The sequence below is a fragment of the Aureobasidium subglaciale genome (assembly GCF_000721755.1).
Source record: "Aureobasidium subglaciale EXF-2481 unplaced genomic scaffold scaffold_4, whole genome shotgun sequence".
In the NCBI taxonomy this organism is placed as follows: Eukaryota; Fungi; Ascomycota; class Dothideomycetes; order Dothideales; family Saccotheciaceae; genus Aureobasidium; species Aureobasidium subglaciale.
Window position 1 is genome coordinate 286,975 of NW_013566991.1, and position 24,092 is coordinate 311,066.

At 52.0% G+C, this 24,092-nt stretch overlaps 9 protein-coding genes across 9 annotated transcripts; 4 read left to right on the forward strand and 5 right to left on the reverse strand.

Annotated features, from left to right (window-relative positions):
* Positions 1 to 1,212: 1,212 nt before the first annotated feature.
* Positions 1,213 to 2,450, reverse strand: AUEXF2481DRAFT_37276 (uncharacterized protein). Its single transcript, XM_013490852.1, has 2 exons — positions 1,807 to 2,450; positions 1,213 to 1,568 (listed from the first exon to the last, which is right to left on the reverse strand). The coding sequence occupies exons 1-2, from the start codon at positions 2,021 to 2,023 to the stop codon at positions 1,564 to 1,566; spliced, it is 222 nt and encodes a 73-aa protein (XP_013346306.1). The 5' UTR covers positions 2,024 to 2,450; the 3' UTR covers positions 1,213 to 1,563.
* Positions 2,451 to 2,964: 514 nt separating this feature from the next.
* On the forward strand, positions 2,965 to 5,830 carry AUEXF2481DRAFT_27098 (uncharacterized protein; the record flags this gene model as incomplete). Its single annotated transcript, XM_013490782.1, has 4 exons — positions 2,965 to 4,434; positions 4,484 to 4,771; positions 4,828 to 5,109; positions 5,162 to 5,830. The coding sequence occupies 4 exons, from the start codon at positions 2,965 to 2,967 to the stop codon at positions 5,828 to 5,830; spliced, it is 2,709 nt and encodes a 902-aa protein (XP_013346236.1).
* A 1,213-nt stretch (positions 5,831 to 7,043) lies between these two features.
* AUEXF2481DRAFT_86661 (uncharacterized protein) lies at positions 7,044 to 8,508 on the reverse strand. The gene is made up of 2 exons (XM_013491007.1): positions 8,161 to 8,508; positions 7,044 to 8,040 (listed from the first exon to the last, which is right to left on the reverse strand). The coding sequence occupies exons 1-2, from the start codon at positions 8,173 to 8,175 to the stop codon at positions 7,156 to 7,158; spliced, it is 900 nt and encodes a 299-aa protein (XP_013346461.1). The 5' UTR covers positions 8,176 to 8,508; the 3' UTR covers positions 7,044 to 7,155.
* A 1,410-nt stretch (positions 8,509 to 9,918) lies between these two features.
* On the forward strand, positions 9,919 to 10,885 carry AUEXF2481DRAFT_2672 (uncharacterized protein; the record flags this gene model as incomplete). The annotated part of the gene is made up of 2 exons (XM_013490674.1): positions 9,919 to 10,593; positions 10,661 to 10,885. The coding sequence occupies 2 exons, from the start codon at positions 9,919 to 9,921 to the stop codon at positions 10,883 to 10,885; spliced, it is 900 nt and encodes a 299-aa protein (XP_013346128.1).
* Positions 10,886 to 11,183: 298 nt separating this feature from the next.
* On the reverse strand, positions 11,184 to 13,522 carry AUEXF2481DRAFT_543159 (uncharacterized protein). Its single transcript, XM_013491060.1, has 2 exons — positions 11,555 to 13,522; positions 11,184 to 11,500 (listed from the first exon to the last, which is right to left on the reverse strand). Exons 1-2 carry the CDS (start codon positions 13,428 to 13,430, stop codon positions 11,232 to 11,234), a joined length of 2,145 nt encoding a protein of 714 aa, XP_013346514.1. The 5' UTR covers positions 13,431 to 13,522; the 3' UTR covers positions 11,184 to 11,231.
* A 722-nt stretch (positions 13,523 to 14,244) lies between these two features.
* AUEXF2481DRAFT_72660 (uncharacterized protein) lies at positions 14,245 to 16,504 on the reverse strand. Its single transcript, XM_013490986.1, has 2 exons — positions 15,953 to 16,504; positions 14,245 to 15,894 (listed from the first exon to the last, which is right to left on the reverse strand). The coding sequence occupies exons 1-2, from the start codon at positions 16,134 to 16,136 to the stop codon at positions 14,549 to 14,551; spliced, it is 1,530 nt and encodes a 509-aa protein (XP_013346440.1). The 5' UTR covers positions 16,137 to 16,504; the 3' UTR covers positions 14,245 to 14,548.
* Positions 16,505 to 16,600: 96 nt separating this feature from the next.
* On the reverse strand, positions 16,601 to 18,695 carry AUEXF2481DRAFT_105858 (uncharacterized protein). The gene is made up of 2 exons (XM_013491061.1): positions 18,264 to 18,695; positions 16,601 to 18,192 (listed from the first exon to the last, which is right to left on the reverse strand). The coding sequence occupies exons 1-2, from the start codon at positions 18,354 to 18,356 to the stop codon at positions 16,774 to 16,776; spliced, it is 1,512 nt and encodes a 503-aa protein (XP_013346515.1). The 5' UTR covers positions 18,357 to 18,695; the 3' UTR covers positions 16,601 to 16,773.
* Positions 18,668 to 21,495, forward strand: AUEXF2481DRAFT_105859 (uncharacterized protein). The gene is made up of 6 exons (XM_013491062.1): positions 18,668 to 18,945; positions 19,004 to 19,147; positions 19,196 to 19,967; positions 20,029 to 20,444; positions 20,497 to 20,861; positions 20,918 to 21,495. The coding sequence occupies exons 1-6, from the start codon at positions 18,924 to 18,926 to the stop codon at positions 21,107 to 21,109; spliced, it is 1,911 nt and encodes a 636-aa protein (XP_013346516.1). The 5' UTR covers positions 18,668 to 18,923; the 3' UTR covers positions 21,110 to 21,495.
* Positions 21,496 to 21,512: 17 nt separating this feature from the next.
* On the forward strand, positions 21,513 to 23,732 carry AUEXF2481DRAFT_37287 (uncharacterized protein). The gene is made up of 2 exons (XM_013490853.1): positions 21,513 to 22,204; positions 22,259 to 23,732. Exons 1-2 carry the CDS (start codon positions 21,705 to 21,707, stop codon positions 23,418 to 23,420), a joined length of 1,662 nt encoding a protein of 553 aa, XP_013346307.1. The 5' UTR covers positions 21,513 to 21,704; the 3' UTR covers positions 23,421 to 23,732.
* Positions 23,733 to 24,092: the final 360 nt, after the last annotated feature.

The window sequence follows — 24,092 nt, forward strand, 5'->3', positions numbered from 1 at the left end:
AAGACAAAAGCGAGCACGTAAAACTCAATCTGACGTTATCCCTCATCATGCAGCTTTCGAAGAAAGCGCGATTGTCGTTGGATGGGTTCGAGCATCTCGTATTCGCGATCGCTTCTTGGTTTTCTTTCCCCCACATTAAGCAAAAAAATTCGATAGTTCCGAGAACTTGTGGGGAGCGATGGCGTTGTGGGTGCGGTATTCCCGTCGTTTCGTATTGAGAAAGATGGTGTGACTGATGAGCTTGTCAAGGAAAGATTGCGCAATTTTTGTTCGGGCATGGAAAAGAGTGAGAATTGTGTGACGGAGGTGTCAAATCGGGTCCGCGGGTGTGGTTAGTGGGTGGGTGTTATGTATTGCTTGTCGTGTGAGTTGTGCTGGGTTCATGTTGTGTGAGGTTGAGCATATCATGCACTTATGACACTTTGGGTAGACAGAGCGGGCCCAGGATATAGTAGAGAAATCCTCTGTTTGGTAGGCAGATACATAGCTAGAACGTACAGGTCATGATAGTATAGCAGGTAACTGGAACATGTCTTGCCGTTGAAGGTTGTCAAAGTTCGTTGTAAATCATGGTCAGGGTGCATGGAGAGACAAGCATTTCTCCCGAAAGCAAAAAACAGAAGTTGATGATGCGAAGAGACAAAGGGACTTGCAGGGCAAACTTCTAGCCCTCATGCAAGCTAATCTCACTCTTTTTCCCTTGCAGAGAGTTTTTCCCTTCTGCGGAACTAGTGTTTGAAGATACGATGGTTTGCGAGATGGCGACATGCGAAGTGTACAAGCAACATTCGTCTGTTGGTAATACAAGCTTTGAGATACGAAGGTCGGCGAGAATAGAGGAGGGTTGATGATTGAACAATGCTAGTATTACTTAGCTGCATCTTGCGCGTTTGTAGTGGAAGGGTAGAGGAAATGAGAGTATGCAGGTCGTGCTTTGTTTGTATCAAGACAGGCTCGCCGAGCAGACAACCAGGAAATGAGCTTGCTGCAAGGCAGATAATAATATAGATCAGCTGCAGGTGCGCATCTTCAGATCTGCCTTGCAGTTAGCACAACCAGGTCACTGGACAACAACCGGATCTTCATCTTAGACATGTGATCTCAGGGTACTTGACCTTGGGAGTAAGACAACCGTCGGCATCGTTCACAGGTTTTGTTTCGCATGAGTGTCATCAAGTGAGGTATGAGAAAGCAGTATTATGATTAAACTATGTAGAGAAGAAGTATTGGAAATTGACCTGTGTCTTTGAGATTGTCAGCAATGGGTTCACACAAAGCAGTGACGATCAAAATTGTGAATTGTGAAAAAAGGAATCAGACATCCAAGGAAGATAAGACGCTCAACGACCGTCGAAATAGGTTCTAGGTGACGGCTAGCGTGAAAACTGCGAATGTGGTATGGGTTTCATCATAAAAGAGGTGGGCGATGTTATGCGAAGCAGCAGAAGAGCGAAAGCGACTGACCATTTGTGCTGTTGGATGTTGGTGTTGTCCAGCAGTCACTCAACACCCTGATTGTATCCAATATTCCATCTCTTATAGGTGGTTCACTTCACAGCAGTCCTATACTTCAGCGCATGTTAGCACAGTGTTCCACGAGGGCAAATGTGAAATGAGGTGTTGTTGTGTGTAGTGTCAGACAAAAATATACTGGCAAGTATACAGGCTGCCAGCGACGGCTGCCCGAACAGATGGTCTTCGTCAAGGTCGAGTCTGTTGGGAAAAGAAGACATAATTGTAATAGTTGTCATCATTCGGATGATGGTTTGGAGAATGTGTGCGCGCAAAGAAGGGGAAGATACTCACGGGAATTACAACAGCCGTCGAGTGTCGCGCAGATGAGCATAACAGATGCGTAGAGAGTCTGGCAGCGACAGTCGACGGCGGTGTTTGGTGTTGGAGGATGCTTGAGAGAAAAAAACATTCGCGCTTCCGAATAAATACTGGCCAGACGACGGGCACGGAACTTGGCGTCTGCCAAGCGAAAGCACAGTCCGGAAAGTCGACTTCGAGCGTGCGACATATTGCAACGCGATCAGAATGTAAGCAGGATTTTCGATGCTATTTCAACCAGCACATCAGAGTCCATGGCCATGGGAGCTCAGCAATAGAACTGTTGCCAGCAGAGTGTGTATGAGCAAGTGTCCAAGGTGTCAATCCGAGTCTGGATGCATGTGATAGGTGCGCGTAAACTTGGCGGTGTTGGATAACGAGCAATATTTGGTCTTTAGCGGACTCCGGGTGCACGAGCCCTGTCAGCGGACAAATCACAAGGCCCGCTGGGATAGGACAGGTTGGAGGGTGGATAGAAGTGAGGTGAGCAAGCATCGTCTCCAGGCATCTTGCGACAGGGCAACTCTGCTTTCGCATAGCATCGTGCAACTCTGAATCTCGGCGAGCGCAAGAAAATCACCAAGACGTTGGCCAGACTCGTGGAGGCATCAGTTGACAGATTTGGTGAGTGCAAGTCGCAACGGCCGAATCCCAGCCTTGACTCGAAACTCTCGGCCGCTGCTTTGTCGCAGAGGCGGACGGAGAGGAACGCGCCGTGTCGCTCGCCCTGGTGGCCCTAAGCAGACCCCGGTTCCCTTCAACCATCAGACTGCTGCCAGTGCCCAGTGCCCATTGCCCACACCCTCTACCTGGTACTTGTCCTTTCTTTTCGCGACTTGCGAAGTCCTGAATAACCTCCCCGGCCCTCGACTATCCTTGACGCCCACGCTCACGGCGCTGTCTTGTCCAGCCCGCCGTCGTTTGCGAAGGCCCGAAGGCGCGTCGATCATCACCCTCTGCGCATCCAGAGCAACAACGCTTCGGTATCACGGCGTGTTCATACATGCATTCGAGTGCACCTCTTGTCGCGCTCCATTCAATTCTTGTCGACCGTCGCGCGTCGCTTGCTTGACCAGCTGTTGTCTAGTCGTCGTCCAAACTACGCGTCTCGCTTGATCAGCTCCAACCACTATGATGCAAGGCATGTCCTTTCCTCCGCACCCAACGGGCATGCAACCCGGCGTGCCCCATGGTCATCCAGGAATGCCTCCGAATGCTCAGCATATGGGCCAGCCCATGCAGATGCCTGGTGTCTCGGGCCCCGGTGCTCCTCACATGGGCCAACCAACAATGATGGGTATGCAGCCCGGCCAGCAGAATATGCCGCCAGGCATGGGTCCTGGACCGGGTGGTGGCATGATGGCCCAGCAGTCCATGGGCGGTCCCGGTGCAAACGCCATGGCCATGAGCCATCTCAACCCTCAAACCCACATGATGCAGCAGCAGCAGCAGCAACACCATCAGATGCAGCAAGCTAGTAAGTTTTACCTCGAAATGCCCATCGCAATGTCTTTGATTCTGACCGACATCACCACAGTGGCCAATAATCCTCAATTGATGATGCAGCAGCAGCAGCAGCAGCAACACATGGCTCGTCAGCGACAGATGATGCAGCAAGCCCAGGCGCAACAGCAACAACAACAGCAAGCCCAACAGCAGCAGGCGCAGCAGCAAATGAACGGCATGGGCATGAACATGGGCATGGGTGGCCACCCAGGCATGAGTCCTCAGCAATTTGCCCAGATGCAGGCCAATCCCCAGTTCCAGAATGCACAGATGGCGAATCTTCCGCCTCAGCACATCATGCAGATCCAGCGAATGCAGCAGATGGCCGCCCAGCAAGCTGCCCAGCAACAGGCACACGCGCAACAGCAGCAGCAACAACAACAGCAACAGCAGCAGACGCCACATGCCCAAAACCCCCAAGCTCCGGCAACACCCCAGATGGGACAACAGGCAATGGCCCAGCACATGGCCATGGCGCACGTGTCGTCCCAGAATTCTCATCAAAGCGCTCCCCCCAATAGTCAGCCTCCACAGCAGCAGCCGCCTCCTGCCCAGATGAGGAGCCAGTCGCAAATGCCAACTGGGCCTGACGGTCAGGGTCAAGGTCAACAACACCCTCAGCCTCCACAGCCTCAGCAACCTCAGATGTCTCAAGGACAAGCCCAGCAACAGCAACAGCAGCAGCAGCAGGCTCAGCAGCAGCAACAGCAGCCTCCACAACCTCCAAGTGCTCACCCTACGCCGCAGATGCAGGCACAGCCGCTGCCCCAACAAGCTTCCTCCTCGCAGCCTCAGCAGCCGAACCAGCAAACTCCCCAGCAGCCGGGCTCTGCTCAATCGCAAAACCAGCCGCAGAGTGCCCAACAGCAACAGGCACAGCAGGCCCAGCAGCAGCAAGCACAGCAAACTGCTCAACAGCAGCAACAACAGCGTCAGCAGATGATGAACATGACCAACATGAACATGATGCGTCAGCAACAGGCCATGGCTCAGCAGCAGCAAGCTCAGCAACAGCAACAGGGCCGTCCAAGCAATGGCCAATACATTCTCAAGCTGATCCAATTCTCAGACCATCTGAGCACATTCAATGCAAGTGTAAGTGTGCACGATAGCAACCTGGACAAGACGACTAACTATGATGCAGTCGCGTGATGCCAACACACCAGAGCATTGGAGCCAATTTGTCGATTCCTTCTGGATGCCCAACGGCAAACTGGTCCAACATGTCCTCGACAACACAACATCGTCGACCAAACAGTTTACCATCACTGCTTCTTCGCTGCCACGGTACTACTGGACTTACTTTGACAGTGGTGTGCAAAACATACAACTCCAGCTCGAGGGTGTGAGAGAAGTTCCCACACAGGGCAACGTGACGTGGGTACAGTGCAGTCGTGCTCGCTACATCTTCTGGTTCGCGAACAACACTCAAGTACGTTTCCCTTCGAAACATGCATATGCACACGCTTTGGCTGACTCATCATGCAGTTGATTTGGCAAGGAAGGCTGACAGCCACCTTCCCCTCTGGCTCTGACAAGTTCGAATCGCTCGACTTCGAAGTGTCCAAGACCGAAGAGTTCATCTCACGCTCTGAGCTCGCTCGTGTCGTGCAACAGAACTCGCCCCTTATGAACAAAAGTCCCAAGATGAGCAGAACACCGGCTAAGAAGGCCATGCAAAAGGCACAAGGCGCTCTTCAACTCGAAGATTTCCCTTCAGCCCCTGTCAATGAATATGCCGTCACTCCCGCCGTTATGCAATATCTTGAGGTAGATGTGCTTGCCCCACAGTTCCAGCTATACGACCACCTGAACTGACCAGGGCCAGGTAGCGGAAACCATCTTCTTCATGAAGGATCTGATAGAGCATTCTCAGAAGAACGACCTTCGTCCCCAAGACGCCATGAACCAGATGGTTGCTCAAATCGAGGAGCAGCAACAGCAGCAACAACAACAAATGCAATTCGCCCATCCCCAAAACATGGTGCCAAATCCCATGCCGCCAAATCATGCTCAGATGGCTTTGCAAAGAAATGGAAACGTCCAACCCTTGCCACAAGGTGCTGGCACGCCCACTCAGGCCCACATGCAGTTGCCTGGCCAGACGCCCAACTTCTCCTCGCCGTCAGTCCCCCACATGAACTTGCCGATGCAGCACCTGAACGGGCAACAGATGATGGCTATGAATGGCTCACCTCACATCGCCCACCCCGGCTTGCCGGGCGCCTCTTTGATGGCCCCGAACCACATGATGGGACAGATGCACCACTCTCCGAGTCCGCACATGGGCCCACCGATGATGGTGCCTCAGCACTCGCAGCAAGGCAACAATCTCAACAGTGCTCATCAGTCCGCATCGACGAGTCCGAACATAAACAGCAAGCGCCGGCGGTCTCAAGTCAAGCTCGAAGGCGACGAAGGGTACGAAGGACCACCTTCACAACGCATGAAGCCCAGCGCAACCATGAACCTAAACCTCAAGAAGAAGTAAGCGTGGCCAAGCATGCTCGTTTCACAGCTTCGGTAAACATGTGCATTCCCATTCTTGCTAATCTTGTTTTTATCTTGCTGCTCTTTCCGACAATTCATTTGACCAGAGGAACTGGAGACTCGGGGTACGGCGTCTGAACAAAGCCTTTTCTTCCCTTGAATTTTTTCGACATCTTACTTTATCTGCAACAAAATCTGGAGGAGTGAAGGGGGGGCGGGGCTCGCGAGACTCAAACGAGAGAGGGGGGCGTTCACATGCTTCTCTCTCATATCATCTATCTGTGCATTTTCTTCCCCGATCTTATCTTGCTTTTCTGTTTTTCTCTCGTCTCGTCAGGTTCCTGTTACACAGCGAGACAAGAAGCCAAGGCGCAGCAAGGCGTGTCTCGATGCCTCCTTTTTGTTTCCCTGATCGCTGGCGGAGGGCTATCTGGGGACATATCAACGAAAGAAAAGAAGACGCCTTTTTTTATATGGTCGCCATGGGGAAACGTTTATATTTGCCTCTTTTCTCTTTTGCTATCCTAGTGGGTGTGAATGTACATTATTTGGCTACCCAGTTGTCTTTTCTCCAAGCCTCTCGTAATTCTGTTTGGATGTCGCTCATCACTCTTCTTGCTGCATCCAGAGCAACAACGAGCTGTGAGGAGGCACTGCTATCTTCTAGCTTTGATCAGTCTTCGTACAAGGCCGACGGTATGATCCATTTCTCTAGGTGTTGCTATGATACTACAGATCATCGTACTTCGACATTGCTATCCGGTGGCAGAGCGTAGCGTAGCACACGAGGAGGAGCGATAAAATCTATGGACTTGACGACTCCTCCGAGTAGCGAACTTCGCTTGCCCTTCTATTGACAAGACATCCAAAGAATGACTAACTTTCGCACGAGCAGTGCCTATGCTCCAAGCCTTCCTCCTTCACGCCATCACTCTCGGTTCCTGTTTCTTTGTGGTCTTCGGTTTTGACTATCTCTGCTTCGAGCCGCTCTGTTATATGCCACTATGCTTCAGTTTGTCTGCTTGTAAATTACTACTTCTAACGTACTACTCGATGACTGTGTGGTCCAGTTTCTGCTTGAAGAGAGAGAAGACATGACTGATGGACATTCATTGGACCAGGCCATTGTTTGAAAGCTCAATGGACAGCTTTCTCGTTGGATCGGTCCAGTCAGCGTGACACATGTATTGATTGGAAAGTTTGATTTGAACTACGTCGAGCATCGAAACGTGATGCGAACTGTACCGATGGGTCATATACATATGAGTCCTCGAGTCGATCATTCACTAAATTCCAATTTCGTTACTTCGTATTATCATAACGCATTTACCATCTCTGCGGGGACTCGACCCTCCTCCCCTTCCTATCCTTGCTATGCCTCGCATCCCACTTCTCCCTTGCCTCTCTTTGCTCCTCCTTCATCTCATCCCTATAGATTCTAACCCTTTTCTCCAAGATATTGGCCCCTATACCGCCGATAATGGCACCCAACGCAGTCCCACGCTTTTGATGCCGATCACTGGTTTCACGTCCGATATAGCCGCCGATTAGGGCGCCTGCTATGCCAGCTCCGAGGCCAAGTGTGCTTTTATCCAAAGCCATGAGGGGATTGTCTTTGTAGTCGCGGTTTGAAGAGCGAGAAGGGGAGCGCGAGGAGGAGAATGAGCGGCGGCGTTGGCGGTAGGAGCGGCTGCGGGAGGGCGAGCGGGTTTGGGCGCGTGAGTATTTTGTCATTTCGTTTCGGGGTCGACTGCGTGCTGAGGAGGTGGGTGTGTAGTCGCGGGATGTGGGACGTGATGGTTCGGGGTAGTATTGGGGAGTTGGTGGGATGTTGTTGGTTGAGCGTATATTTTGATAGGGGATGTAGGGAGGTACATCGCCTGCGCTAGGCTGGTAGCTCTGTACTGGGGGAGGCCCTGGAGGTGGTCCGGGAGGGGACACTCGACGTGGTCGGTCACTTTCGCGATCATCTGATTGTCGTGGTCTTATGTCGTTGCGATTGTCGCGTGGATTTCCTCTTCGTCGTGGTCGTTCGTTGTAACTGTCGTCTGAGCCACTATCGTAGCCGCGATCACGTCCTCGCGCTTCACTCATGTTGTCTTGTTTGTCGTCTTGATAACGATCGTTTCTATGCCGATGATTGTGCAGCTTGTCGTATCCTTTGTCAAAGTACTTATCGGCAGTTTTGTCGAAGCCTTCAAGTCCAAGTTCCTTTTGGTCCGGGTGTTAGAGTGATTAATCCGCAGTCTTTGGTTCAGATTCCCGACAGGTACGCCGGACGTATAGATGTGGAAGAGGAACGAAGGCAGGGAGATGCTCTAGAAAACCTACCACGAAGTCGGCCATGATGGATGGATGCCAATCAGGCAATCGTAATACCACCAAGCCTTGAGCAAATGCGCCTCTACGTAATGGATGCCTTGCCCAGATACCGGGATATTTTTAAGCTCTTGTGTGAGTGACAGGGATGTTCGACTGGTTGCGAAAAACGCCGATCGAAGAGTAAGGAAGTGTAAGAGACGCAGAGAAAGAACACTCCAAGGTCAGGCACAGACACGGCATATCTATAGTGTTTGGAAGCAAATCTCACCACCTCTCCACGCATGACGCAGTCTGGTGGAGGTCGGTTCGAAAATGCCAGCGCTTCGAGGCAGGCTGCCAGAAGTGCTCAACCCTGACGAGGTACGGAGACGAAAGTGGGTGAGAATTCGTGACGTCTTGCGCATGCAGGGTTCCTTCGGCACGCGGAAGTTGCTTGGCCGGTGAGCTTGTCAGTCTCTCCTTTTTACACCAGGACCACCTTCGCTTCTGCGCGTATACACGGTGTGATTGCACGACACAAGCTGTAGTTATTGTGTACCACATGGTGATCTAGAAATTCCTACAACATACTGGTAAGTGACCTGGACGTGATATTGTTCTACAGAGGATTAAGCGTAGGTGTGAAGGACTTCTACCGACAGACCCTCCGATCAATATCCCTGGACCATATCAGACCTAGCAACCAGAGTCTGGCCATGTCTTTCTTAGTCAGTAAAGCGAGGACGGTGCTCCCATTGAGAGTGAGGTGTTATTCTCAATAGATTACACGCCTATCCGCTCTCGATCATGCCGATCGGGACGCACACGACAAGAAAACAGCGGCGCGAGAAAGAACACTCGCCAGGAACTCTGCCAGGCAAAAAAATCGGTATCGTAAAGATCCTGAGCTTCGCAGACGCGAGAGAAAGAAAGGAGTGCACTCGTCATACAGACCAGGACTGCGAGAGATCCCGGATGGATAGCAGTACGCGACGAATACGTCCGAAAGTACCATGACGCAAGAAAGCGCTTGCCATGGTATCGTGACTACAGTATCTTACGAACTTGACTCAACAGACACTTACGAACTTGACTCAACAGACATTCCTGGTTTAGGGAACTCTCGTGGAGGGACTACGAACCAGTGCTATCCCCCAAAGGTCAAGTATGAGTGTAATGCTTGCGGACTCGATCGCAACGGGCTGAAGCTCTCGTGGAGGAGAATAGGGAATCGAAACATTGATGGGTTGGAGGCTCAATTGAAGCAGTGGAGGTGTCACAGGTGTTTTGTGCAAGAAGACTGGCCCGATGTCATGCCCATTGGCTACGAAGGTGTCTCAAGTTGGAAGGAAGTTTGCGAACACAAGGCAGAGCTCGGAAAGAAGCATGTCAAGAAAAGTCGTTGAAGGCGTGTAGATGGCTTCTAATGATTACACTTGGAGCAATGACGAGTTGTAGCAAGTCATAGTCATAACTCGTATCGACAGATCTGATGCAGAGAGTCATTGAAGAGACGTGTCTCGACGCATCAGTCTGGATCCCAAGAGAGTTTGTGCCTTGAGATAGACAGTGTCCCAAGGAGGGTACATGGCGGGATCAATGCGTGGAAGAATAGCACGTGAAAATGAAAGTCGATAGATGGACCAAGGAGGAAAGATTGCTGGGGAGCTTTGAGCACGGGCCAAGCCAGTCTCACTCGCTAAACTTTTCGCGACAGCGACGCAGCAGCGAGGCAGAGACGACGACAAGGCCACAACCTGCTCATACACACAACACATTCCCGCCAACATGTCAAACCAACCAGGACGTACCGACTGGGCCGAAGATGACGAGCCAGATCTCGCCACCGCCCTCCCAGCACCCCAGCACACAAAGAACAAGGACGGCACCGAGACGATTGTCACCATCTTCCTGAACGACGACGGCAAGAAGGTCAAGCGCACACAACGCATCCGCACCGTCGTAAAGCGAAAATACGAGAAGCCCGGTGTCGCTGAGCGCCGCGCCTGGCCAAAGATGGGTCTCGAGGCCGGCCGCCCCGCTGGTCCCCAACCCGACACCACCACCCTTGGAGAGAACATCATCTTCCGCCCCCAAGCCGGCTTCAAGTCGGGCGCCGCAGAGCAACCTACCGCCGAGGAGGACCAGAAGCAGCAGCAACTCAAGCAGATGAAGATCAAGTGTCGTATCTGTTCCGGCGAGCATTTCACCACAAAGTGTCCCTTCAAGGACACCATGGCCCCCGAGGGCGAGGCCGGTGCCGGTCTTGCCGACCTCGACGGTGATGTCGGCGCTGCTACTCTTCAGAACCTGGCTGCAGGCGGTCCCCCAGCAGGAGGCGCTTCCGGTCCCGGTGGCTCGTCCTACGTGCCCCCGCATCTCCGCAAGGGCGGTGCTGCTACTGGCGAGAGAATGGGCGGCAAGTTCGAGAGAGACGACCTGGCCACCCTGCGTGTCACCAACGTACGTACCTTGCTCTTCAACTCCTCCTTCCACACACACAGACCCTTTCTGACATGTTCTCATCTAGGTTTCCGAATTCGCCGAAGAAGACGAGCTCCGCGCCCTGTTCGAGCGTTTCGGTCGTGTCACCCGTGTCTTCCTCGCAAAGGACAGAGAAACCGGCAAGGCCAAGGGCTTCGCCTTCGTCAGTTTCGTCGACCGCTCAGACGCCGCCGTTGCGTGCGAGAAGATGGAAGGCTACGGTTACGGCCATCTCATTTTGCGTGTCGAGTTCGCCAAGAAGGCCACCTAAACGATTTGATCATGATGGTTGGAATGATGAACCCACGGGCAACGTCGAGAGAGCTGAGCCAAAGAAACAAAAAGTCACAATTTGATTTGCACAATTGCACGACCTCTTTTTCACCCTTTTCCCGAGACACACACACAACTTCTTTTTGGCGCTTTATGGGACATGATGGTTTCTTATTTTACGTTACGCTTTGGTGTCGATTTTCTGTTTCTCGCATGCAATGCATACTGGAAGAAGAGATGGACAGATGAGTGAGAGATTAGAGAGTTGGGAGATCTGACGAGAAATACACAATCCTTGTTATATACCCCCTTAACTCATTGACGTCTGACAACCGCGCCTGGCGTTACTGTTGTCTGTATGTCACAACAACTGCCACCTTCACTCCCTGGCCATCCCAGAGTCTGTAGCAGGGAACAATTGTTGGCTGTCTCTGCTTGACCCACGCTTCAGGTAGAATCTGGGTCGTGTAAACAGTGCAGACGTATGAAGATGGGATCTCCACCTTGCTCAACTCATCGACACTGTCAACAGCGACCCAACCAGCCATAGTGACTTCCTCTAGCCCGACCTTGATATCCAAAGTCTGTCTCGTGCAGACACCCTCCTTCGTTTCTATGTTCTTGTTAATAATCACTCTCCCTCTCCAATGCGAATGGGAAGACATACCTTTAGTCTGCACTGCACCTTCACACCCCTTGACCCCCGTACTCGCCCACTCCACCACCGCATCCCTAGGCAACCCCTCCACCTCAGCCACAAAACACGGCGGAACTGACGCGTTAACAATGTCCCTCCTCTGTGTACTCGTTTTTACCGTCCCAGTACTGCCAAACTGCTGTCTATCCCAAACATCCACATCTTCAGATTCCTCATCTTCTGCATCAGTCACCGGGACTTCGTGAGCGAGCTTCCAAGTGCGAAGCGCTGTGGCTACGCGTGAAGATGCTGGTACAAAGGATGTGGAGGAGATGAAAGCGACGGCGCCGAGGAAGTTTGTGACGTGGGTGATTTGAGCTATGCGCCAGAGATGTTGAAGGGATAGGGTTGCTTGGGCTGCGAAGTGTTGTGTTGGACTCATGTACCCTTGTTCGGGAAACTCCATGGTTGGTGCATGGAGAGGTATTTGCCCGGCGATGTGGACGAGTTGTGGGATTTGAGTTTCAGGGGATGGAGGCATGGTGATGGCTTGGGAGTAAGGACCGATATTTGCTGGTGCCCAATAGGAGCGAGACTGAACGTGAAGACCTTGCTTCAATGCTGCCACCTCATCGTGAAGGACTATGACAGATAACGAAACGTGGACATCAGCTGGTAGTGAGCTGCCGCACGCGATTGTGACTCTGGCGGGTGGGTTTGGCGTTGTAAAGTGGGACCCGTACGCAAGATTTACTGCGCCAAACTCGGACATGCTTCGTAGGAGGATTGTTGTAAAGGCGATTGACGAAGGCTTGATGTTGTGGTCTTTGGTGAGTTGGGTCATGATGATGGTCATCTGCTCTCCTGCTGAAGCACCTTCTGCCATGGCATTCGATATGATAGTGCAGGTGTCTGTGGTCTGCTTCGTCCATCCAGAGGCCGAGCTCAAGGCTTCTTTCTTCTCTGATAACTCATCCGAAGATCCAGAAGTGTCATCGACGCTGAATTTCAACTTTAACGCAAGAGCTGCAAACTTGTCATCCAAGGTTGTCGGTTTCCGTAATTGCTCGTATGAGAAGTCCGAAGATGGTTCCTTTGGCACCAGACGAGCGCCTTTGATCTTCAGGGATGCAGCACCAGCCTCTCCAGCGACAATCACTCTGTCACCATCTTCAATCTGAATAGAGTTCTTCCACAAAGGCCATGGTCCTTCTATAGCCAGTGTCTCAAATTCTCCTCCCTCGCCAAGCGCAGCACCATCACCGATGATACCAAAGCGCTCCATAGCTCTCACAAGTCTAGTCTTTGTGCGATAACTGGCTACATTCTCCCAAAGGAAGCCATCATCAAGTCCTCCAGAGGCGACCTTGATGATACGAGCATCCTGTCCGGCAGCAGCCATATCGTCCAGTAAGGAGGTCTCGGCATACGGTGGCAGGAAAGGATACTGCCAAAGATAAGACAGAGGCACCAGACCCAGTCTAATAGCCACAGACTCCACTCTCGTACGTTGGTAATCCGATAGAATAGCTCCAGTACAAACGGCATTGACCTCTGGGTGCGCAGCCATGACTTTACGCAACAGCGGCACTAGACTCTCCGTTTCATCCTGCTCACCTTGCACAGCAGCAGGAGAAGCATAACTCTTATTTTGATCAACGGCTCCTCCAAGAATCTCTTGCCTGTAGAGTGGAAGGCCTAGTGCTTGTTCATAGAGTGGGATGACGGTGTGGCCTATGGTTTGATACATGTAGCTGTCGATATCTTCGGAGCGCTCGCCATCTTGAGTCGGCGGGTGCAGGTTTGCGAGCGCGACGACTTCATGGCCATTTGCATTGCAGTGTAGGATTGAGAAGAAGGAGTCCTTTCCTCCCGAGATCAGGGCGACGACTTTTAGTCCAGGCATGTTGTGTGTTGGAAATTATTGGGCAGTCAAAATTTTGGAAAGAAGTTTTACATTTGGTCTGCGACAAGAAGTGCAAGGCATGTCCACTATGTACAAAGGTAGCCAGCGAGGTATCTCCTTGACATGAAGTGTCTCGACATAGCAAGCTTGTTTACGACTCAAATGCTTTCCATGTGCAGAATACCATGCCTCAGTGCATGAGTTACCAGTCGATCCTCGCGCGAGCAGTCCTCAATATCAGGACTTTCCATCGCGCATACTGGATCACACAGAATCCTCACGAGTACCATGGCAGATATGCGAGAAGCACCCCTCTGCCATCACGAGAAAGCAACGAATTTTCACGCAGAAGATATGTCCAGCCACCAGCACACCAACAGAGCCAAATAAGTATTTTAGGCAAATCCGTCGGAAGTGTACTGATAAGACTAGTTTTGCAATATTTTTATTCTGTGTCCACGGGTTGACGCCAGCCTCTCATATAAGATACAACGAAGTTGAAAGACCAGCAACAGGGGAAACTGTATAGATACCCGGACGCCGCACGAATAAAAGAAAAGAGGGTGTAAGGGAATGCTGCGACTTTATAGGGAAGATTTCCCGAACGCACGGCGCATGGGCCATTTGTCTTGGCTGTGTGGTCAGGGAATTTGGCCGACGAGGGGCGAGCTTGGACGCGGATTGGATTGTGCGACGCCTGTCCTTTTTTCTTGGAGGGAAAATTTCCGAACTTCTCTCTTTTCCTTCTCTTCCTATGGCCGTTGATGAACGATGCTCAGGCATCATTATTATAATAGGAAGAGAATGATCCGCGCTGTGGACTTGATCTCAACATGACACATATCTGAGGCCTGTCACCAAAAGCATATTTGCTATATTCGCTCGAAGAGGGGAGCGCAGATTTCAGAAGACATGATCTATATTTCGATCGTGTGTCTGATGGAGCCTCGCTTTACGGAAAGTCCATAGACTCGTCTACTTGCTTGTGAAGCATGTCTAATTCACAATGTATATATGAAGTTTGTTGAGGCGTATACGCTTGAGAAACCAAAATCCTATCCTGCTCGAGAGTGCCATGCTATATCCGAGTCGTCACAGGACTTGATCGATAGCAGGCTCTACATGCTATCCTCCTTCCACTTACTCCTGACTTTTGAGAAGTGTTCCTTCTCCTTCTTGCCGCCTTTGTGCTCGAGTCCCATGCCACGCTCGACATACATCTGCGAGCCCATCTCAGAAAGACGAGACAATGCACGAGCGAATGCAAATGCCTCTTCATCGCCGGAGAAGAAATTACTCTTCTTCAGCATATTCATGTTCATGCCTAGATCGTCCATCATCTGACGCATCACATCATCGACATCTGAGCCATCGTGTAAAGCAGCCTTCGCATTGCTGTCGCCCTTGTCTGCCGCTTGCTTGATCGCTGCGTCGACTTCCTCGCGCGAGAGGAAGAGCTCTGTCAGTGGCACAGCGGATGTGAGAACAAGTTTGGCCTGTGATTCGTAGACGGCATCGATGAATGTGATGAAGCGGCGAGCTCTGTCACGGCTGCGATGGTCCATCTGCGGCACATTGCTAACGATGAAAGCGTCGTAGTTGCGAACAAGCTCAATGTAGTCGGCAGCACCAGTCGCACGGCCGATGAGTTCGTTGAAATCAAAGTGTGCAGCCTTTCCACTTGCTTCAGGAACCTGAATAGGTCGCCCCCAGACGTAGTGTTCGGCTGGGTGAGGAGGGTCGTTCTCGAAGTCACCGAGGTACTTGAACCAATGTGTGATATGAGTACTCGCAGCCATATTGAGTGGGAAATGGTAAACACCTGACGGAGGGCGAGGGATCTTGCGGTAGTCGGTAGGAGAATCGAGGTTGAGAACACGCAATTGTCGTTGGAGAAGATTAATGCAAGGAACGAAGGATTCGCGCTGTACACCATTCTTGTAAAGCTCTGTGGGATGACGGTTGCTGGTGGTGACAATGACTGTGCCATGGTTCATCAAAGACTCAACCAGTCTTCGCAGGATCATGGCATCTGCCACATCTGTACACTGGAACTCGTCAAAGCAGAGCACACTGCTGCGTTTGGCGATATGAGCGGCCACGAAAGGAATAGCATCAATGTCCTGACCGTGCTGCATCTTGACTTTGTGCAAGTCTCGGTGGACTTCCTGCATGAAGTTGTGGAAATGAATGCGAGTGGCTCTCTTGATGTTTCCGGGCAACGTGTCGTAGAAAAGGTCCATCATCATGGTCTTGCCGCTACCAACATCGCCATACATGTACAAGCCCTTTGGTAGGTCGTCGGGCATTTGTAAGCTGGATTGCATCTTTTGACCTCCACCAAAGATTGAAGAGAGGAAGCCTTTTCGTTTGGGCTGCAGCGATTCTATCGTCGGTTCTTGTACGTCTGGTGGGTTGTAGTTGGCCAACATGTCGTGCAGATCTTGTAGTGATTCGATAATGGCTAGAACATGTCAGTCCAGCCCTGCCATATGACAACATCGCTGTGAAGCGTGACTTACTGCGCTGATGCTGGTCGTCTCTGAGGACGCCAGATTGCACACGGCGATCGTACTCGGCCACGGGGCCATATTCACCTTGAAAACGAGGGCTGTTACTGACTGAAGTCGGGTGTATCCAGGGTTCTCCCGATTCACCTACTCTTTCTGTAATCGGCCATGGAGATGGTCGAGTTTGAAGTCGCATAGTTTCGCTTCTTCATCTGATGTGCACCCCATTGTCCTCTGAGCCGGCGATCGCTCCAGGAGCCCATACATCTTTGTGACTGTGTCTGTAGGCTGATCGCGCCAACCCTCTGTGGTCCTGAGGCCCATGAGAGATACGAAGGCTTTCCAGCGCTACGAGTAACTCTAGCCAGCCCTCTCAGACCACTGGTGCAAACTTGCCCGCTCATGGTGGTTTACCAGTAGCAGGACTCGGGATAGTTGTTTCCAAGCTTGGTGTAAAGGCTCTTTTTCTTGCCGAGTGAGGTTGTTGGTTCGCACGCAGTGAACTCAGTCGGAGGGCTTTCTCGAGGATCAAGGTCAAGTCGAGTAGGAGAGCTGAGACTCGAAGGTACCAGGTAGCCCTTTCGCAATCGCCGGCCTGTGACGCCGCTCTTGGTTGCCGCATCTCCGAGATCCGGGCACCTCGGCTTTCATTCGGCCGGTATGTGGCACAAGTTTATCGTGGCCCAAGCACAAGGTCAGCATAAAGAATGCCTGGTAACTTAGATGGCAGGCCCAGTCTGTGTGTTCTTAGGTATTCTACAGCAATATCGTAATTCATTCTGGTTGTTGGGTATTATCAAAAAATAGCAAGCCTCGCCCCGAACCCCCCTCCTTCATCCTTTTGCAATCCACCCCGACCAAACGAAGAAGTCGAACAATTTTCCAGCCTTGGTTGTATCAATCCTACAGATTTCCTTGACGTTCTTACGTTTCAGGCAACCATTCGATCGAAGGGCTTCCTTCAGCACCGCATCTTTCATGACCAAGTATGCCTTTGGTTGAACGCGCACGACTCTGCACATTTCTTGCTCGTTCTCGGTCAAGAGATGTGCATCCTGGCTGCTGTTACCATGTAGGTCCATCTTTGACACACCCGTGATTGCTTGTAACGGGAATCTTGGTGGAGGGTTGGTATTGGTAGCGTTCGGTGATGTTGCCTCTGGTGGTGTTTGTAGGCCAGTAGTAGTGTTTGGTTTTGGTGGTAACTCCGGTCCGATCAAAGCCGACGCCGCTGACGGCGGCTCTTGGGCACTTGGTTTGTGAACTCTGCCGGGTAAGGAGAAGCGGTCCGCAGTAGCTGCAGCTCGAGCCTGTCGTGCGGCCTTCTCGACTTCGTACTTCTCGCCAGTCTTCAGGTCGCTGATTTGCATACGGCGCCAGTCCTGTAGCTGTTTAATGGCTTGACGTATGCTGTGTTCGTATTCTATCCCCGTCGTGAATGCTTCAAAGTCGGAGTGATTCATCATGCGTGCAAAAGGCTTCATCTTGTTGCTCAGATCGCGCTCGTCTTTAGTCCTCTTCTTGTCGACTGCAGTATTTTTACGATACTCGAGTAAGTTGTGCTCGAACAGAACCTTTTTCCTCTCAACACGCGCGGTAAGACGGTGGTTGTAGATATCCATAACAGTAATCTTGAGATCCATTTCGGGCTCAAGTTCACCAGTGGTAGGATTGATGCCATCTCCGGGCTCGAATTGCATATGTTGAACTGCTTCCTCGGCTTCGTTGAAGTATTCTGTCTCGAATTCCAGACGGCCGGGCATAAATCCTTGGACTTCATGGCATGAAGGCACACTGCTAGTCGGCTTCTGCTTCGAGTCTATGATGGCCTGGTTCTTGGCTGCCTCCTTTCGCTCTTCAATCCTGCGTTTCTTGCGAGCCTGAAATTCGTCTCTAGGAATTGATTCTGACAGGGTGGTGTCCTTGGGGCTGGCGCGTTCCGGTAGCGGGAACTTCGAGCTGTTTATGTATGTTTCGATATAGTGCTCGCGTACTTCGTCCTTTGTTCGGTAGCCTCCAATATGATCCGCAATGTCGGCCCATGATCCCAAGCCGTAGGTTTCAGCGCCCTCGAGCAGGAGCAGCTCCTCGTCGGCGCCCCAGTCTTCGACGTAGATGGGAATTGAATGTTGTTCTATGACCTGGAAGGCATGTGTGGCCGGGTCGTGTTTGCCGGAAGATTTGCCTTCGGAGAAGCAGGGTACGCACAAGTCGTAGTTTGAGCAGTCATCGTCGGCGCATCTGATGCGAACCTACGACAGCCATGTCAATATACAGCGCACAGACCACGAGTAGCATTCGAAGAAAGCGCAAGACAACGTACGGTCGCGGTGATGTCGGCAGAACAAATGTCGCAAATGTATTTGATGCCGCCCTCTGTAGTTCTGACGGCAGTCTTCTTCTTGATGAGGCCCATGGTGGGTCATGGGTGGGCAGGGGCCCAAGCTGTCGTGCGGACTTGCGCGCGTCGGTAGTGATCGCAGTGGGATAATGGTGGATGCGATGGGGTCGCGTAACGCGTGCGAGTGAAAAGTCGTAACAGACTCAAGGTGTGCGGATGAGATGGCGCAAGTATTGTTGGTTGATGGATGACTCGGTCGCGAGCGTAGGCCGCGATGGTCGGTTGTCGACAGCGTATACGAGTACGACACCCCGCGCTCCGGCCTTGGCGTATGTTCTAAACTTACGCCCTCTCATCAAAACAATGCCATCTTAATTAGTGACTTGTTTGGCTGATTAGAAAGCTGACTTTGTGGAGATTCAAAGGACAAGTCACTCGCTACACCCGATCTGTTCCTCTTGTTACACGTCGTTGGTAGGAGCTTTTGGCCGTCGAATTTGACTAGCGCACAACCCCTTGTTCACAACGCCGTTATCCCCAGTGCCTTCAGCCTTATCGACTGGCAGCAGCCAACTCTATTCCATTACTGTCAAGACTCGACCGTGCCTTCGACATCCCACCACGCCCGCACATCCTCGCAACATGTCGTGGAAGCTCACAAAGAGTGCGTTTACTTCGCTCACCCTCCTCCCCCTGTCGACGCCCCTCGCTGACCGCCTCAGAACTCAAGGAGACGCATCTGGCGCCCTTGGCCAACACCTTTAGCCGTTCGTCTTCCACCTCGACCATCACGCCCGAACCTGCACCCAAGCCGCCAAACAGCCCTCTGCACTCGTCCACAAACGTCAACGACCCCAATGGCATCGGTACTGTGCTCCTGCTGTCCTTCCCAAACTGCCGCTGACTCTGTACAGCCGCTTCCGAAGCCAATTCCTCGCCTCCTGCCCCACCTCTCAAGCCTGGTATCTTGATCCTCACCTTCCACGAAGGCCGTGGCTTTTCTCTGCCTGCCGGTGCCGAACAGATCTTCCAGCCTCGCCACGGCGCCTCTCTGTCCAGCGGCAGTGGCTTCTCCGTTGCCGGTGCACGTCCTGGCTCCGTAGGTGGCTCAGGCTACGGCTCGTATGCTGGTGGCCGCCCTCAATCCTCTCAAGGAGGTATCAACGCCGCCCCCTCGGTCCACGGTCGCTACTCGTCCAAGTACCTACCCTACGCCCTCGTCGATTTCGACAAGCAACAAGTCTTTGTCAACTCGGTTTCGGGCACACCAGAGAAGCCCGTCTGGGCTGGCGAAAACACTCAGTACAAGTTCGATGTGTCTCGCGTTTGTGAACTCAACCTCTCCATTTACATCAGGAATCCCAACGCTCCTCCTAACGCCGGTAGAAACGACGACATCTTCTTGGGAACTTGCAGAATTAACCCTCGCTTCGAAGAAGTACACCCCTACGCCGAAGACCCCAAGTTGGGCAGAAAGGATAGAGAAAAGGCCGCTTTCGCTCATGCTGAAAAGGCAAAGACTCAAGGTCAATCTGGTACTGAGTGGGTCGACCTCCAATACGGAACTGGTTCAATCAAATGCGGCGTCAAGTTTGTCGAGAACCGACAAAGGTCGCTCAAGATTGAAGACTTCGAACTGCTCAAGGTGGTTGGAAAGGGCAGTTTTGGAAAAGTCATGCAGGTGCAGTGAGTAGCCACCCGTCGTGATCTCGTCGTGGGTCTAAGCTAATCAATCGTCCAATTACAGGAAGCGCGACACTCGCCGTATCTACGCCCTCAAGACGATCCGAAAAGCACACATCATCTCACGTTCAGAGGTCGCCCACACGCTTGCAGAACGCTCGGTGTTGGCCCAGATCAACAACCCTTTCATTGTTCCCATGAAGTTCTCCTTCCAGTCTCCAGAGAAGCTCTATATCGTATTGGCCTTTGTCAATGGAGGCGAGCTATTCCATCACCTACAAAAAGAGCAACGCTTCGACATCAACCGATCCCGCTTCTACGCAGCCGAACTCTTGTGTGCTCTTGAGTGCCTACACGGCTTCAACGTCATCTACAGAGACTTGAAGCCCGAGAACATCTTGCTCGATTACACTGGCCATATTGCTCTGTGCGATTTTGGTCTATGCAAACTCGACATGAAGGACGAAGACAAGACAAACAGTACGTTTCGATTCTGGCCGCTTTTTTTATTTCACACTAACAGAAAGTGTAGCGTTCTGTGGAACACCAGAGTATCTCGCACCCGAACTGCTTCACGGCACTGGTTACACCAAGACCGTCGACTGGTGGACACTTGGCGTACTTCTCTACGAGATGCTTACAGGTCTGCCACCATTCTACGATGAGAACACGAACGACATGTACCGTAAGATTCTGGCAGAGCCTCTACACTTCCCCGGACCGGAGATTGTACCCCCTGCTGCACGCGATCTCTTGCAAAAGCTGCTCGACAGAGACCCGACCAAGAGACTGGGTGTCAACGGCGCGGCAGAGATCAAGGCACACCCCTTCTTCCACAGCATTGACTGGAGAAAGCTTCTGGACCGCAAGTACGAGCCCAGCTTCAAGCCTAATGTGGTAAGTGTCTATGCCTGCTGTGCGAATATCGACGAGACATGCTAACATCATCATAGCTTGACGATAGAGACACTGCCAACTTCGATCGCGAATTCACATCAGAAGCACCTACAGATTCTTACGTCGAGGGACCGGTACTTTCATCAACGATGCAACAACAATTCGCAGGATGGTCATACAACCGCCCGGTCGAAGGCTTGGGTGATGCAGGCGGTAGCATCAAGGATCCATCCTTCATGACTCATTGATGGCATTTACATTAGAGGAGTGTGCTGGTCGTGTACATTTGCTGATCGAGCAGCGGGACTGCTTGAGAGAGCAGCAGAAAAGCAGCAACAAAGATGACGGCAACCTGGCTAGGTAGATTTTGGACTGGACGATATGGGTCCCTTCGCGTAACAACAGTATCTGAAACAGCAGTCACACACGAACGATTCACGCGTAGATATCTCACAGCAGCGCAGAGACAAATGCCAGAAGCCGATTCCGTGATCAAGCGGCATGCCACATTTGCTTGGGCCGAAGAACGGCAGCTGAGAAGCTCGAGGGGTGGCTTGTGCGCGCCCCGCCCGCGCAAACGCATCGTCATAATCAACTGTGTTTATCCGGAGCTCGTCGGCCTCATCGGCCTCTGATCCCCATCACGTCAATTCAAATTGTGACTTGACCATTGCTGCTTCTTTTTCGCTCCCATACACACTTTCCATCAATCCACCTCTCCTTCCTTGTATGTGCTCTTGAGCCGCCCGCCATCTGTCTGTTCCCTCACATTCAAGCTGATCTCGTTGCTCCCACGTGTAGTTCACGCATCACCCCACCCCACCTTTCCCAACAAACATCAAGATGCCTGGTTTCGCCCAAGCAAGCGATCTGTCGGCATGGAAGTCGCTTATGAAGCACCACCAGGAGCTTGGTCGCTCCATTGTCCTTAAGGATGCCTTTGCCGAGGATCCTCAGCGTTACGAGAAGTTCTCGCGCACCTTCACCAACGACGTTGACAAGTCCGAGACCATCTTCGATTTCTCAAAGAACTTCATCACCGATGAGACTCTGAAGCTCCTGTGCCAGCTCGCCCGCGAGGCCAAGGTTGAGGAACTCCGTGATGACATGTTCAAGGGTGAGAAGATCAACTTCACCGAGAAGCGCGCCGTCTACCACGTCGCTCTCCGCAACACCGAGAACTGGCCCATGCAAGTCGACGGCAAGAGCGTCGTTGAGGAGGTCAACTCCGTCCTCGAGCACATGAAGGAATTCTCCGAGGAGGTTCGCAGCGGCAAGTGGGTCGGTTACACTGGCAAGGCCATCAACACCATTGTCAACATCGGTATCGGTGGTTCTGACCTGTGAGTACTGATCCTTTCTCTGGACCCGCCTGAACTGTCCTAACATCAATACAGCGGCCCCGTCATGGTCTCCGAGGCTCTCAAGCCTTACGGCAAGCGTGACATGAAGCTCCACTTTGTCTCAAACATTGACGGCACCCACATGGCCGAGGCTCTCCGCGATTCTGACCCAGAGACTACTCTGTTCCTTGTCGCCTCCAAGACTTTCACCACAGCTGAGACCACCACCAACGCAAACACCGCCAAGAAGTGGTTCCTCGGACACGCAAAGGACGACTCCGCCATCGCAAAGCACTTCGTTGCCCTCTCGACCAACGAGGAGGAGGTCACCAAGTTCGGTATTGACAGCAAGAACATGTTCGGCTTTGCTGACTGGGTTGGTGGTCGCTACTCCGTCTGGAGTGCCATTGGTCTCTCCGTCTGCCTGTACATTGGCTACGACAACTTCCACGACTTCCTTGCTGGTGGCCACGCCATGGACAAGCACTTCAAGGAGACTCCCCTCGAGCAGAACATCCCCGTCCTTGGTGGTCTTTTGAGTGTCTGGTACTCCGACTTCTTCGGCGCCCAGACTCACCTCGTCTCTCCCTTCGACCAGTACTTGCACCGCTTCCCTGCATACCTTCAGCAGCTCTCCATGGAGTCCAACGGTAAGGCTATTACCCGCAGCGGCGACTACGTCAAGTACACCACTGGTGCTATCCTCTTCGGAGAGCCCGCCACCAACGCCCAGCACTCCTTCTACCAGCTTCTCCACCAGGGCACCAAGCTCATCCCCACCGACTTCATCCTTGCCGCTGAGTCGCACAACCCAATCGAGGACAACAAGCACCAAAAGATGCTTGCCTCCAACTACTTCGCTCAGGCCGAGGCCCTCATGATTGGCAAGACCCCTGAGGATGTTCGTGCAGAGGGTGCCGCCGATGAGCTTGTCCCCCACAAGACCTTCCTGGGTAACCGCCCTACTACCTCCATCCTGGCCCAGAAGATCACCCCTGCTACTTTGGGTGCCCTGATCGCCTACTACGAGCACATGACCTTCACCGAGGGTGCCATCTGGAACATCAACTCCTTTGATCAGTGGGGTGTCGAGCTCGGTAAGTCTCTGGCCAAGAAGATTCAGGCCGAGCTCGAGACCTCAGGCGAGGTATCCGGTCACGATGCTAGCACATCTGGTCTCATCAACGCCTTCAAGAAGAAGGCTGGTATCAACTGAATGCATGGTAGTAATTCAGAGGATAAAGAGAAGAGCAGGCTTTGAGACATTCGAATAATCGAATAACGGCCGACATGTTGATTTTTCGTCGGACTTTTGTAATTACCCAAGATAACGAAACGCAATGAGAACCAAAATATTATTCTTATCAGAGCTGATCTAGAGACTGCATGTGGTATGAGTGGTCTAGAGGTAACCGAGAACCGAGAAGTTGCCAAGTGGGCGCAGCTGCCGTACTACAGAATCACGACATGCTAAAACACCAAACCCTTCTCTTTCCTTTCCAGACACAACCCGATAGCAAGAACTCACCATCACGTTACCACCAAACGAAACAAATCTCGAATTTGCCATGTGCTCTAAGCAGAAAGCGCAGCCCGACGCTCAGGCTGATAATAGCCGAGCTGGATGTTGTTCTTCCGCGGCTAAAGTAGCTGTTATTAATGGACCTGACATTGATCAGATTGAGATTGAGAAGGCTGGTTGCTGCGATTCTGCGAACGACAACAATGGTCCTGACGATGTAGCTGTTGCCGCTGCTGATGTTAAGGGTAGCGGGTGTTGCTCTTCCATCACTAAGGCTGTGATCGACAATGGCGGTCAAGGCGAGAAAGGTGGATGTTGCTCGAAGGGAGTTATGGACTCTACTAACGATCGTGCTTTAATGGAGAA

Bases quoted from the DNA above. Each gene is read 5' to 3' on its own strand.
- AUEXF2481DRAFT_37276 (XM_013490852.1), bottom strand. From the start codon at position 2,023: ATGTCGCACGCTCGAAGTCGACTTTCCGGACTGTGCTTTCGCTTGGCA.
- AUEXF2481DRAFT_543159 (XM_013491060.1), bottom strand. From the start codon at position 13,430: ATGCCTGGACTAAAAGTCGTCGCCCTGATCTCGGGAGGAAAGGACTCC. The intron at 11,501-11,554 runs GTATGTCTTCCC...ACAAGAACATAG, and splicing joins AGGTGCAGTGCAGACTAAAG to AAACGAAGGAGGGTGTCTGC.
- AUEXF2481DRAFT_72660 (XM_013490986.1), bottom strand. From the start codon at position 16,136: ATGCGACTTCAAACTCGACCATCTCCATGGCCGATTACAGAAAGAGTA. The intron at 15,895-15,952 runs GTAAGTCACGCT...GACATGTTCTAG, and splicing joins AGACGACCAGCATCAGCGCA to CCATTATCGAATCACTACAA.
- AUEXF2481DRAFT_105858 (XM_013491061.1), bottom strand. From the start codon at position 18,356: ATGGGCCTCATCAAGAAGAAGACTGCCGTCAGAACTACAGAGGGCGGC. The intron at 18,193-18,263 runs GTACGTTGTCTT...TGGCTGTCGTAG, and splicing joins CTGCCGACATCACCGCGACC to GTTCGCATCAGATGCGCCGA.
- AUEXF2481DRAFT_105859 (XM_013491062.1), top strand. From the start codon at position 18,924: ATGTCGTGGAAGCTCACAAAGA. The intron at 18,946-19,003 runs GTGCGTTTACTT...TGACCGCCTCAG, and splicing joins GTCGTGGAAGCTCACAAAGA to AACTCAAGGAGACGCATCTG. The intron at 20,862-20,917 runs GTAAGTGTCTAT...ACATCATCATAG, and splicing joins CCAGCTTCAAGCCTAATGTG to CTTGACGATAGAGACACTGC.
- AUEXF2481DRAFT_37287 (XM_013490853.1), top strand. From the start codon at position 21,705: ATGCCTGGTTTCGCCCAAGCAAGCGATCTGTCGGCATGGAAGTCGCTT. The intron at 22,205-22,258 runs GTGAGTACTGAT...ACATCAATACAG, and splicing joins GGTATCGGTGGTTCTGACCT to CGGCCCCGTCATGGTCTCCG.